We start from the raw sequence: 12,957 nt of genomic DNA, 5'->3' as shown, positions 1-12,957 counted from the left end.
AAAAAATAATAATAATAATAAATTGAAGAATAATCATAGTACCCATGTGTATCATATAGCATCCGTTTAGACCACCCGGCCTTAGCTATAATACAAGTTTATAATTCATCTAAGTGTCACTTTCAACTGTTCCATCCATCATTTTCTGCTGTCAGTGCACCTCTACTTTGTTTACTCAAGAACACTAGTCTAGTTTCAAGGCATTTGTGAGCTGGAAAAGAAAATATTTTCAGGAGAAGATTTAGAAGAAACCTCCATGCTTGGCCACCACCAGCTGCTGCTCGAGAAGAAGAATGCCCAGAGTAAGCCTCCTCAGATGTCACTGTGCTGCAGCAGCAGCAGAACATGAAGCAGTCGAAATGGATGGGGCCGGCTGAAGATTTGAAGGGGCCATGAAATCATCATGACAGGAGAAAGAAGAAGATGCCATGGAGGAAAAAGATGCTGATAGACATGTATGAAAGTGAAGGGGAGAGGTCTTTATGGAGGCCACATGCTCACCCCTCTGTGTGATGATAACAGTCGACCACAGTGCAAACGATGGTGGGGCTCCAATGCCACTGAATAAAGCACAGAACAACTGAATCCAAAAAACTAAGCAAAAAATAAGAATCAATGAATAATCACTTACCTCATGAGAAGGACAGGAGTTTGTGTGGGATCAGTCATGCTATAACATGCATGGGTGACAGTGAGAGGTTCTTTTTCTATTATTCAATGAGTGCAAATCACATGGACTGATAAAAACTTTGTGGTCCAGATCTTCATGTCAGTGTCTAAAGATGAGGCAGAGGCAGAGGGCAGACACAAAAATGTCCAAGTTGAAAGAACAAAATGGAGCAGAACCTGAGTGGAAAGCAATGGGAGCTGAAGATACTCAGAAACAAGGAGACAATTAGTGCAAAGATCATGTATTTTGTGGAGAAGATTTAAGCAAAACTTAGTAGTGGGAAATTATATGCCAATATTATGGGACGATATCATATGATACAATTATTAGACATGCGTAAAATTGAGAAAAATTATTACTCGCTACTTTAGTTGAGGGCCTAAGGCACAAAGATAATGCACAAAAGATATGATTTTGTTTTTCAGTATTCGAGTGACCCGACAGATGTTATCCTGGTGGTGCTCAGGTTCCTTGAGTCCTGGCGGCTAATGTAATCGTCGCAGCTACTGGTTGGGAGCCTTTTGGTCAGGGCAGAGTTGGATGAATCGGTGCTTTGTTTTCCCATCTGCTGCATTTCCTGAGGCGAAAGTATCTGTATGCACCATACGTTGTTCACAAACTCCCTGATAGATGAACGGGTATAGTCAGGGGCTACGCTAGATATATGTGATCTGAGATTCAAGTGATTTATAAACTTACTGCCAAGGATCATCACCGACAAGAAGAGTGTCATCCTCCCTGTCGACGAATACAAGCTGCCAGCCTGATCTCAAAGGGTCTTCCAACTGGCCTTCAAGGCCAAATAAACGCCCCAGCTCACTACGGAGCTCATTGTAGCTGCTGAATCTGGTTATGTCGAGTGACCTTCCGTAGGATCCTGATTTATAAATCTGCACCAGTAAATCTAGCTAATCACTTGGCAGAAATGATACAAGGAATAGTGTAAAATTTTACGGAAGGTCGTTTCTATATAAGCATGTTTAACTTGTAACAGGCTTCTGGAAAGGAGATAAAACAAGTCAACTGAATGACTACAAATCATCAAAATCCAATTGAGAATGTAACTGGATATGATCCTTAGTCTTTCATACCAAAGAAAAACAATCTAGGATTTCAGTTTTCAACTTTAATCTAAAATCCAGTTCTAGAACAGCAAAATAACACCGAACACTTGGCATCCATTTCTCGATAAAAGAGAGCTTTAGAGCATCATGCTTTTAAGCTACAATTTGCAAAAAAGAAAAGAGAAAAAAGGTGCAGCAAAGATGGACATTAATTTCATGGAAGGATAGATTACTGACCTTTACAAAGGTTCGACCTTTTTCATTGAGAGATTCTGCATTTTCACGAGTAGGTAAATATCCAGGTTCCTCAAAATCATACACACCAGTCAATGCTTGATTCGATGAAAAATCATTTCCTAAGGAACCCACAAAATTACTACCAGCATAATGCATGTTCAATGAGTCAGTCTCAGTGCTAGCATTACTTGGGTTTGTCATACCATTCTGGACCAGAAGTGAAGAGGAGTCGAAGTTAACACTAAACAAGTGATGGCTCTGGGAATCAATGTTACCATCTTGATCCACCATGCGCTCTCTTCCAGGAAACGGCGGCAATGCCACATAATGCTGAGAAATGCTAGTTTGTGTCACGCCTAATTGTCCTAGCTGAGGCATGACAGACTGATCTCCAGCAGGGGGGAGCATTGATTCAACTGCTAATCTCTTTGATGACAATTGATCAGGTCTAGAACTTATTGCCGGGTTGCTTCTCACCCACGCAAGCAGATTTGATGCTGCCTCTGGAGAAAACTGTTGCAAAAGATTGTGCAATGGAGAGGCGGTAGAAGTTGGGTCACAGTTACTACTCTCGGAAAAATTCTGCGGCCGGGAAAATGGAGAAACACTTTGCATTGCAGTAGATGGAGACGGTGATTCAGCCATAAGTTGAGGCAAGGAAGGTACTCCATCAGAAATTTGTTCATTATTCAATAACAATTTCTTCTGTTGCATATGCTGATGATGCAGAATTTGCTGCTGCTCTGGTATTTGTTGCTGCAAAATTTGTTGTTGCTGCTGCTGCTCGCTAAGTGAGTATACTTGTGGAAGCTGACACTGAAGATATTCAGATTGAGGCTGGCCTTGCACCTGGTTTATTGGTATATTTTGATGGAAGGTTTGAGGAAGTTGCGGTTGTCCATTCTGCAGAACTTGAGTGGGTAGTAACGGGGATGATCTGCTAGTAGTGTTTGGAGTTTGCTGGAATTGCAGCATCTGAGGTACGTGCTTCGTAGTGTCCGCATTCCTTGTTTCCTGAATTGCTGCCACAGCCGCTGTCTGGTACATGTCGGTTTGCAGACCGAGCATTTGGGTATCAAACCGTGGTGGAATTTGCATCCACGGCGTAACACCCATGCCCTGAAAATTCAGTGATTGAAATGCAGGATTTCCTGCATTTCGGAGCCACATTAAAGATGAATTCAGACCGATATCATCCTCCTTTCCACCTAATTATACATTATATTAGTTAGCTGAATGCTTACACAAACACACAACAAAAAGTGCTCTAAAGAAATAGTAGATTCTTTATAAAGATAATATTAAACATCTGTACCGAGAAGGGAGGGCAATCCAATAGGCCATGGACGCTTAAGCCTAAAGGGAAACGGGGGTGGATACATCGGAAAAGTTGTGAGAGGCTCAATTTCCCAGAGCGACACCCTCGGCTGCCTCTGTCCAGCAGTTGACTCATCCCAGCCAACCTTGATCAATGAAACCCAGATGACATATAACCGAATGATTGTGGTTTTTGTATCTCCAAGAAATAGATTATTAAGAATACTTTTTACCTTAACGGAGCGCCAATGTGAATTTGGCCAATGGACAGGATCAAGATCACTAATTCCAGTAATCGTACCCATATATCTGTTGAATTAAAGAAGAATAAAATTGTCAACAAAGAACATTAACAAAGAAATATCAACTTGATCACAAAATTGCAGAATAAATGTTCGAGAGACAAAACACTAAAACTGAGCTGCAAACAAAGCTACCTTCGAACACTTGACTCTTCTGTCTCAAAAAGCATCCTGAAACGCATACCCACAGAAATGCGGGTGTGATAGACAGCTTTCACATACTTAGCAAGTGGGATAACAAATTCAGAAGGGCTTGCCCTGAAAAAGATAAAATTTCAGATTTGAATGAACAGATAACCTAGATCTTAGAGATGTGTGCTAATTACCTTGGATTATAGAATATAGTAAATCGACTGTTTGTGGCAGCAGCATGAGCAGCTGCAGCAAGAAGTCCTATGTGCATGCTATCACTAGACAAAACAGATGAAGGCATAACTGTTTGTGGCCTAGTAGCACGCCTAATTCCCAGAAGTAACTGATTGTTATCATTCCTATTAAAGCCAAAAAAAGTTCAAATTTTAGATTACAGAAAAAAAACTGTTCAAGGATGCCCAAATAATCAATTGGAGCAGCACCATATGAAAAGAACAGAATCCCCCGCAACAAGTCTCTTTGCGCTCACAAAAACACTCCATCCTGTTGTGAGAAGATGCCTCTTTGGCTGACCTGCATCAGTACCATGACCACACCCTCAGTGAAATCTATGCCACATTCTAGATCAGGCTACAAATGACAAACCGCCATGGCAAGAAAATTTGAAAACATTGTCAGATGGCATAACTCAGACATTAAAGCCGTGGTTAGAACCATTGCCTTATGTCATAACGGTGCAAAACTCTACCAAATAGTTTAATCCAACCTTAGCACCTATACATTATGTATAATAGACTATTGTTTCATCATAGCCTCCAAATATGAGAAGTGGTAAGCTATTTACATACCTCGAAATATGTGGCGGAACTTCCACTCGTTACCATGGAGGTCCCTCGCAATCAACTCTTGACAAGGAGGCTGCTGTGTAAAATCCTACAACAGCAATATGGCTTAATTAGGATGTAAATATAGAGCCTTGCGCAGAGTTTAGTCGAGGGATAAAATCCATATAGCAGTCTCTAAATAGCTGTGCCTAAAAAGGCTTGTTGGTGATTAGGAGAAGGATAAAGAAATAAATTATTTGACAGCCAATTCAAACTCCTAGAAAGCTAGATTTACCAATGGAGGAAACACTTTTTCTGCTGCTCGACGAGGAACAGAGAATCCACCATGTGTACTGGTGTCACTTGCAGTTAGTGTCTTGCAGAAGTAATTAGTTGGCTGTTTGCTCGGTGTACCCAATTCAGTAGGTAGATAGGGATCTTTTTGTTCTTGCTGCAGAACAAATTTAATGTTGTGATCAGAATGAAATTGAAGTGGTGACAGAAAAACGCATTGAGAGTGCAGAAATAGTGATTACTGGACTTAATGGTTGCAAAGTCATCTGGGCATAAACTTCATCTGTCTCTTTGTCTGCCTGTAAAAGTAAAAAAAAAATACACATTTGTGAAAATATGTAAATGATCACAAGAAAAAAAAAAGAAATAGATTGTCTGAGAGAAACTTACGTGCATAGTAACATTATGAAGCTGGCAAACCAACTGAGGGGGTAAGCTCGGGTAGCTAGGAAGGGAATTGATTTCCTTATTGGTCGATGCAGCTACCTGAGGAGACAACCCAGATTAAACAACACCACTGGAAGACTAAAGCATGGTCCACTCCAAACAAACCAAGCCAAAAAATGGATTCACAGCCTTGGGGAAATTAGTAAAACTGCTAACCTGTTCACTATGGCCTTGAGGGAAATAGACTACACGACTTCCAACAATAGGTAATGAGACTAGTGGTCCAGCACAAGCATGCCATAACTCCGAATTCAAGCATATTTGTTCTTCTGTATCTTGGGCTACATGATGAAGATATTAAACTCAGTTAAATGAAGAAAGAATAGATGGGAGAATCGAATGTAGTAGTAAGAAAGTAATGATGCAGGTTGGAGGAGACATAAAAGTACAGTTTACAGACACTAAATGGATATGAATTTTCTAATTTCTACTGATGCGCACGTAGCACTGCATATAAGCTCCAACTTAATCAGTAATCAATGCCCTATTTTGCCACTGAACACACTCATTTATCAATTCCTACTTCCAGACAGATGGATTTAGCAATAACTGTAGTTTCTGATCTTGAAAGGCCAGAAGGATTTAATAAAACTACAAAATGTATTGTTACTTTGGAAAAGTATGCATATTTAAGGAGTTCAAAGGGGCTAGATTAAGGCATTAATCAGTTAAGATCAACTGAGGTCATTATCAGAAAAAAACCTAGACTAAAAATGAATCCAATGGTGGTTCTTGGGAAACAACATTGATAAGGTTAAAACAGATACTGATCCTTACAGCAAACCCACAGATGAGGACTCACTTGGCTCAGCAGTGTTATCTAGCACATTTAGCAACAACCAATGAGATCCATGAATATGGAAGGGAAAAAAAACTAAACGTTGGGAAGGGAACTTAGGTCATTGTTAATGAAAGATTACATTGATTTAGTTTAAATACCAAAAAATCGTACATATATCTTCATATGATGAACATTGCAAGTAAATCAACAAAAAATGTCATAGAACTCACCTTCTTGCTGCGGATTTCCAACACCTGGTGACGAGAGTTTCATCTTCTTATTTGTCTGGAATCACAAGATTGCAACTCTAGCATCGAAGTTCCACACTCTAGTCAAAGGATTAACAAACACTTTGAGAAAATGAAGTTGAATAGCAAGAATGTCCATTCTCTTTCATACAAATAAACAACTTCATATTTATATTTTACTCTGCAAAATATTATCACTATCGTTCTTTCATCCTCGCCAAATGCTTTTAACCTTTCAGTTGACATGGAATCTATCCGATCTGGAACTATAGGAGAAATAAATAAATCAAAATAGAATGGCAAGCTCAATCTTTTGATGAGGGAGGGAGAGAGAGAGATAGAGAGACAGAAAATTCATTGAAAGCCTATTCAAGTACAAGAAATGTTCGCTTTCAGTATCTTCAGTTCAGCAATTAGCTATCTAAGCCCTAGCTGAAAAGATTTGTAGATCCTCTAGATTTTTTGCTCTTTTATTTATGTTTAAAAAGGACCATGCGCGATATTTCTGGGTTCAACAAAGCTCCAAGCAAAATTCCTTCTGTATTGTCCATCAACATCAAGTAAATTCCTTAGGTTCTCAGACGACAGAACAGAGCCAATAAACCATAAAACAAGCAAAAGAGAAGCCGTAAGTCGTAGCAGCTACCTCAACCAAACCAACCAATCCGAACCCTACCAACAAAGAATTTGATAACGAGAAGCATGGACCAGAAACACCGAAATAGAGCTCCAAAAAGGAAATATTTTTTTTCCTCAAAAACCAGCTCGAAATCTCGAGTAGAACATAGAACACCAACAGGAAAGTAGGAACTGCAAGCCACCCCAGATCTCACCTCAGGAACTCCCTTCTCGACCCGAACTAACACCAACAGCTAGCTCAGCGCCAAAAACACCTCCTTTTCTTCACCAAACACCAACGCCCGCCCCGATCTCCGCCTCGGACCTCTCGAACCAGCTGACAGCCGAAACAAGGAGAACCTAGAGCGAGTATCTCCTTCCAAAAGCTCTCATCTTGAACCCACGGTAGCTCAGCACCCCGCCGCCGCGAACCAGCGCCAGGCTCCGAAATCACAAACGCAGAACAAGCATTTAGGAAGCGAAAGCGGAATCCTGCGATGGAAGATTCATTAGCTAGAGGGCGGGCGCAATCGAATGCCGGCCGTCGACTCGCTGCGATCGAGTGCGTGCGCCGAGGAGCGAGCTTGAGGGCGCTTCGTTTGAGAGGAGAGTGTCCCAAGAACTCCTTTTTATTTTCCGGCATCCATCGAAGCTACGCTTTTTCTTGGTTGGTAATTTTAAACGCTGCTATTCTTTTCCCCAAGAGAGATAAGAAATTTCATATTACCCCAAAATTTACTATTATCACTTTGCACATCCAAACCAAATGAAAGAGTAAATTATGATAATCGAGCGGTTTTTTTAGATGAAGTTTTTAAAATCATAATAAATGAATTAATGTTAGTCAATTTAATATTTAATATTTAATTTAATAAAAAATATTTATATTTATTCAACAAAAAATAATAATTTATTAAATTAAATAAATAAGTTCGAACATGACATAATGAACAAAACTTATCAATTAGGATAAAATATTTTTTTAAAATAAATAAACTTATATTATCAAGTCAATAATAATTAAATAAAATTTAAAAATAAACAATTTATAATTATAAAAAAAATAAATATAAAATATTTTATTAAATAAGTTTGATTTGATTCATTTATTATCCTAGATATTTTAAAAATGTCCTATCAAAAAAGTGTAGATTACTCTTTAAAAATCTTTATAACTAAATTTTTAAGAAATTGGAACAAATAGTAAGTGTCGAAGCGCAAAATTTGAAAGTGGAGGTGCTAATGTGAAAAAAGGGAAGAGGTAGTGTTCCATGTGCTGCATTTATTTACAATCTACAATCTCCATCACGTTGAAAAACACCCTCCAATTTGGATTTATGACGATGTGACACCCTCATATAAAAAAATAGAAAATTGGAAAAGAATTATGGAAGAGATGAATGAGGGAAAAATTTTAAGAATCATACTTTGAACAATTTAAAATATTTAAAATGCTTTTAAACAAATAAACTGTTTTGTTATCTATTTAAATCTCTTTTGACTATTAAAGTTTATTAATTAATTAATTAATATTTAAACTGTTTTGTTATCTATTTAAATGTCTTTTGACTATTAAAGTTTATTTATTAATTAATTAATTAATATTTTTGAAATAGAGTTTAAAAAAAACTTAAGGAGATATGATTAAATGAATTGAGAGTGTCCTTGATGAGCAATAAAATACACAAGTTGATTTAACAACTAGGCGAGATAATATCTTGGAGCTGAGGATCAAATTCTCATTGCTTGACATGATAATTTGTATGCAATTGTCTTTAATGAAACGGATGGCGATCCCGATCCTATCCAAATGATGGCGACTCAATTATAGATCGATGTATATATCGTAGTTGGAATGGATGACAATGATCCAATTCAAATAAGAGTAACTTGTGGTTGCATATTTAAAGTCATGAATAAAAGGAAGAAGATGATTTATGTTTGCATCCAGTTGCTTGAAAATCTACAGTGATTCCATGCTCCTTGTCCTAGAATCCACTTGGGTTAAAAATTTTAGGCAAAAATTGAAAGGGTGTTCGTAGAAAAAAAAAAAAAATCAAAAGAGCTCTAGATAAAAAATCGGTAAATTAGAGAAAAATCTCCAATCATAATGTTAACTTTACATGCAATCATCATGTCCAAAAAATTTTGTTTACACTCCCTGCATGCAAAGTATTACTTGTTTCAACTCTCTTATGCAAATATTGTTACCTAAATTGTCCTTCAAATTTTTTAGGTACAAAAAGTCCAAAATTGAATAAAAAAGTCTAAAAACGAGTATAATTCTTCTTAAAATCAGCACTTTATATTAAAATCGAGTATATTTTCTATCAAAATTGTCCCTCTTATTTTTTAGGTATAAAAAGTCTAAAAACAAGTATAATTTTTGTTAAATTCAGCACTTTACACTAGAATCCAGCACTCTATACAAGGATCAAGTATATTTTCTATCGAAATTAACCCTCATATTTTTTTGTACAAATAGTCTAAAAATGAGTATAATTCCTATTAAATTCAGCACATTAAACTAAAATCGAGTATATTTTGAGGTGAAAAAAGAATCGTACTCAATTTGATAGGGAATATACTAGATTCTAAGTTAATATACTCAATTTAAGAGGATTTATACTAATTTTTAGACTTTTTTACCTAAAAATATCATGGGTAATTAGGTAAATATGTTTGATTGGGGAGTGAAAATAAAGATTTTCATGGATAGAGATTACATGCAAAGATTTATTTAACAATAGAGACTGCATACAAAATTACCCATAAAAAATTGTATTTCCAAAATATCCCTTATCCAACAGTGTAGTAGCAACTATATAACAATTATTGTTATATAGAATAGTAGTGGTTATAGTTATACTGGAGTGGTCATCAAGGGGATGACTTTACCTTTTACTTAAATATTTAGTAGTCATTACAATATGAAAAATTAAATATTCACTTTAATCAAAGTTATTACACATAAATCACTATTATATTATAATCCTCTTTATTAACTTAATCAAAATTAATTAAAATTCATCAAAATCATTTTAAATAAATCAAAATTATTTTAAAATAATTTTACATAAATCTTAAGTCATAAATCCTAAACATAAAATCACATAAAAATATTTATAGCAACGGCTAGTAAATTCCACCCACTATAGTAATTAGGGACGGAGTCAGGAATTTCATATCGAGAGGACGAAATATATGTATTTATATTACGGGGAGACAACCATGTCATTACCTCCCATTTACCTCTCTGTCACCTTCTATTTCTATACCTCATATATTTCTTATATTTAAAATTTGAGAGAGGCGACTGTCATTATCGTCTCCCCTTTGACTCCGTCTCTAATAACAACTACGATTAACTATTCTAATCCGGTTGGATAAAAGATATTTTGAGAATAAAAATTTATTATCATGCCCTTTTAATTTTTTTTAGGGGCGCTAATGATTTACATATTTAAAAACAACCTTTTAATTTTTGCCTAAATTTTTAATCCCTTAAATGTCTCATCATTCTTCATCAATCACCTCTGAGTCTACTTGTTATAGATCTCCATCTCATCATGCTACTTAACCAGGTCAAGTTAACCTTCCAACAAATTAACCACATCAAATCACACAAACTCTCTTAGCTCCATGCGCGCCCATAATCCCTACACAATACATATAATATCACAGACAAACTTTATTAAATATTTTATCAACCTATCAAAACAACATTATTGTACCATACCAAATTTACTCTAAACTTAGTTGAGTTAGTTGAGTGACAAAACAGCTAGTAGGTAGGCACGTTGACCAATGACCCATCGAAAATGTTATATATATAATTTTTTTATTGTGATCATTTATGATAAGGTTCAAAAGTCGATTAGATGAAAAATTGAAGATATGGAGGTCCCGTTAATCACCCGTAGACTCCGTTTCGCCCTGTAAAATTGATGATGTCAGTGTCGAGTTAAGGAAAGGGTTCTTGACGTTGGCCCTGCGATGCTCAGATCAGTCATCGACAATGATGTAGAAGACGGAGCAATAAGAATGAACACTGTAGCGCAAATAGTATATATCGCGTACCTCAACCGATACTTGAACCTCCCTTTATATAGAGTTCCTGTAACGCGCGTGCACACTTCTTCAGGCGGGCACGTTTCTCGAAGTTTTTTCCGAAAAAACTTGTCAATAAAGTATCTCTGACACAATACCTTAACAAATCGAGCATATCTCTGATGTGACAGTGGAAGCTTCCGCGTACGATCTTCTTGTTGACTATACCTGGTGTCAGTGACAAACTCCCAAAAGGATGTCGAGAGATAACACAGTGGATCCGTTGCTAGGTCGAGCGGATTAGCCGCTCGGCCGGAACTTCACTACGCCTGTGACGCGTCCACTCGGCCTGAACTCTTCTCCGCCTGTGCCGAGTCCTATTGCCTGGCCGAATGGGGTAGCTGCTCGGCCAGAACTTTGCTGCGCCCGTGCTAAGTCCTGTTGTCGAGCTAGCGGGCTAGCTGCTCGGCTAGGATTCTACATATCGTCTAATCAATCAATACGGTTATCATCCGTTTGGCCATATGATACCTGAACGTTGACCGCCCTAACTTTGATTTCCATCGTGGCAACTACCCCTGCAAGGTGGGCCCCTCCTTATCATTGCATCATATGTCTCCCCCTCAAGTCTAGTCGAAGGAGATTGCAAGTCCGATTGACTGGATAAATTGTTAATGACGTTTTTCACCCGATCGGCTCATGACACTCCTTAGCTTTTGATCAGAACGACATAGCCCGACGGATGGCTATGTGACCACTCCCTTGTAACTGAGCGAATGTGTTAGCAAGTTTCTTTGCCAATCGGCCTGTTGAAGACTATCGTTCGGCGATACGCCTGCTTCCTTACGCCAATCAGCACAAGCAAGATCCTTGCGCTTCCTTGGGTGGGCGCGATCTTGGTTTACATCATCCATATTTCTGGGAGATCGTGCAAATCCCTGCTCATTATAGCTGAGCGCGCCTCCATGCCTCTTAATTGCCTTCATTAAATGTCATCCCGTGGCTCATCGCCATGTGCCCCTCTTGCCACTGCCGCACGTTTGATGTGATAGACGGATATCCCCTGGCGATGTGACTTTCAGTGCTTTGAATTCAACGGCCAGATTTTTACCTAGATCTCCACGACCTTAGATCGGACGGCCTCAATCGACCGGCCCTGGGGTTTATAAACCCGTGTTCACCGCCTTCTCCTTGTGCATATCTCCGTCTTCGAGCTCTTTGGCGATACTCCACCTTTGTTTCTCGGCGATATCCTTCCTCTCCTGCTCCTCCGCCAACATTCCAGTAAGCTTTCCTTCCCTCCAATCGCATCTTTTCGCTGCCTTCTTTGCTTTTTGCGATGGCGAGTTCTTCATAACCTCCCGTTGCCGTCCCTGAGCCTTGGTACACCTCTACTGAGTCCAGGTTTGACGCCGGCGACGATGAGAGTTTGACAACCGCCTATGAGTTTCCTTCTGATTACCAAGTTCTTTTTCCTTCTCCTTCCGATCGACTAAATGCTCTGCCACCCGACTATCTTTGTTTCTTTAGGGATCAGTTTACCGCCGATCTGCAGTTCCAATCCACCCCTTCTTTTCCACCGTATGTAAATATTTTCGCATCTCTCTTCATCAACTAGTGTCGAACTCCTTTCAGCTACTGTACGGGATGATGGTTCTGTTCCGCTTGCACGGTATTCCTCTCACTCCCTGGTTTTTTCATTATTTTTATTATCCCAAATTGTCCGAGCCGGATACTTTTCTTTTCCAAGCCTGAGTGGACTTAGTTTTTTTCGATAAAATATCGACTTCCAACAAGCATTGGAGGGAGTACTTTTTTTTTGTGCGCCTTCCCGAGCGGCCAAACTCTTCGACCGACTGGCAGCTCAAAGTGGCGAGTCAGCCTCCCCTAAAAAGTACAAGAGTCGATCAGACTATCTCAATACAACTTCAATGTTGGCCGGTCAGAAATATAATATCCACAAGTTGTTGTTGGATTGTGTCCTCTACGTTTTCAACTTAAGTTGATCTGCA

At 38.4% G+C, this 12,957-nt stretch overlaps 1 protein-coding gene across 1 annotated transcript; it reads right to left on the bottom strand.

Annotated features, from left to right (window-relative positions):
* Positions 1-12: 12 nt before the first annotated feature.
* LOC121995877 (auxin response factor 17-like) lies at positions 13-7,567 on the bottom strand. The gene is made up of 16 exons (XM_042549646.1): positions 7,111-7,567; positions 6,260-6,357; positions 5,405-5,529; positions 5,192-5,287; positions 5,044-5,100; positions 4,803-4,958; positions 4,532-4,616; positions 4,166-4,256; positions 3,917-4,081; positions 3,726-3,848; positions 3,522-3,597; positions 3,287-3,434; positions 1,972-3,179; positions 1,370-1,560; positions 632-1,293; positions 13-560 (listed from the first exon to the last, which is right to left on the bottom strand). The coding sequence occupies exons 2-15, from the start codon at positions 6,300-6,302 to the stop codon at positions 1,092-1,094; spliced, it is 2,766 nt and encodes a 921-aa protein (XP_042405580.1). The 5' UTR covers positions 6,303-6,357; positions 7,111-7,567; the 3' UTR covers positions 13-560; positions 632-1,091.
* Between the last annotated feature and the right edge of the window lie 5,390 nt (positions 7,568-12,957).

This window comes from Zingiber officinale, chromosome 6A (assembly GCF_018446385.1).
Source record: "Zingiber officinale cultivar Zhangliang chromosome 6A, Zo_v1.1, whole genome shotgun sequence".
Taxonomy (NCBI): Eukaryota; Viridiplantae; Streptophyta; class Magnoliopsida; order Zingiberales; family Zingiberaceae; genus Zingiber; species Zingiber officinale.
This window is presented reverse-complemented; position numbering and strand designations above follow the sequence as displayed.

What these genes read in the sequence shown, in the direction of transcription:
- LOC121995877 (XM_042549646.1), bottom strand. Translation starts at nt 6,302, where the DNA reads ATGAAACTCTCGTCACCAGGTGTTGGAAATCCGCAGCAAGAAG. An exon ending in GATTCTGTTCTTTTCATATG is followed by an intron (nt 4,082 to 4,165) that starts GTGCTGCTCCAA and finishes TGGCTTTAATAG; the next exon opens with GAATGATAACAATCAGTTAC. An exon ending in CACATTGGCGCTCCGTTAAG is followed by an intron (nt 3,435 to 3,521) that starts GTAAAAAGTATT and finishes TCATTGATCAAG; the next exon opens with GTTGGCTGGGATGAGTCAAC.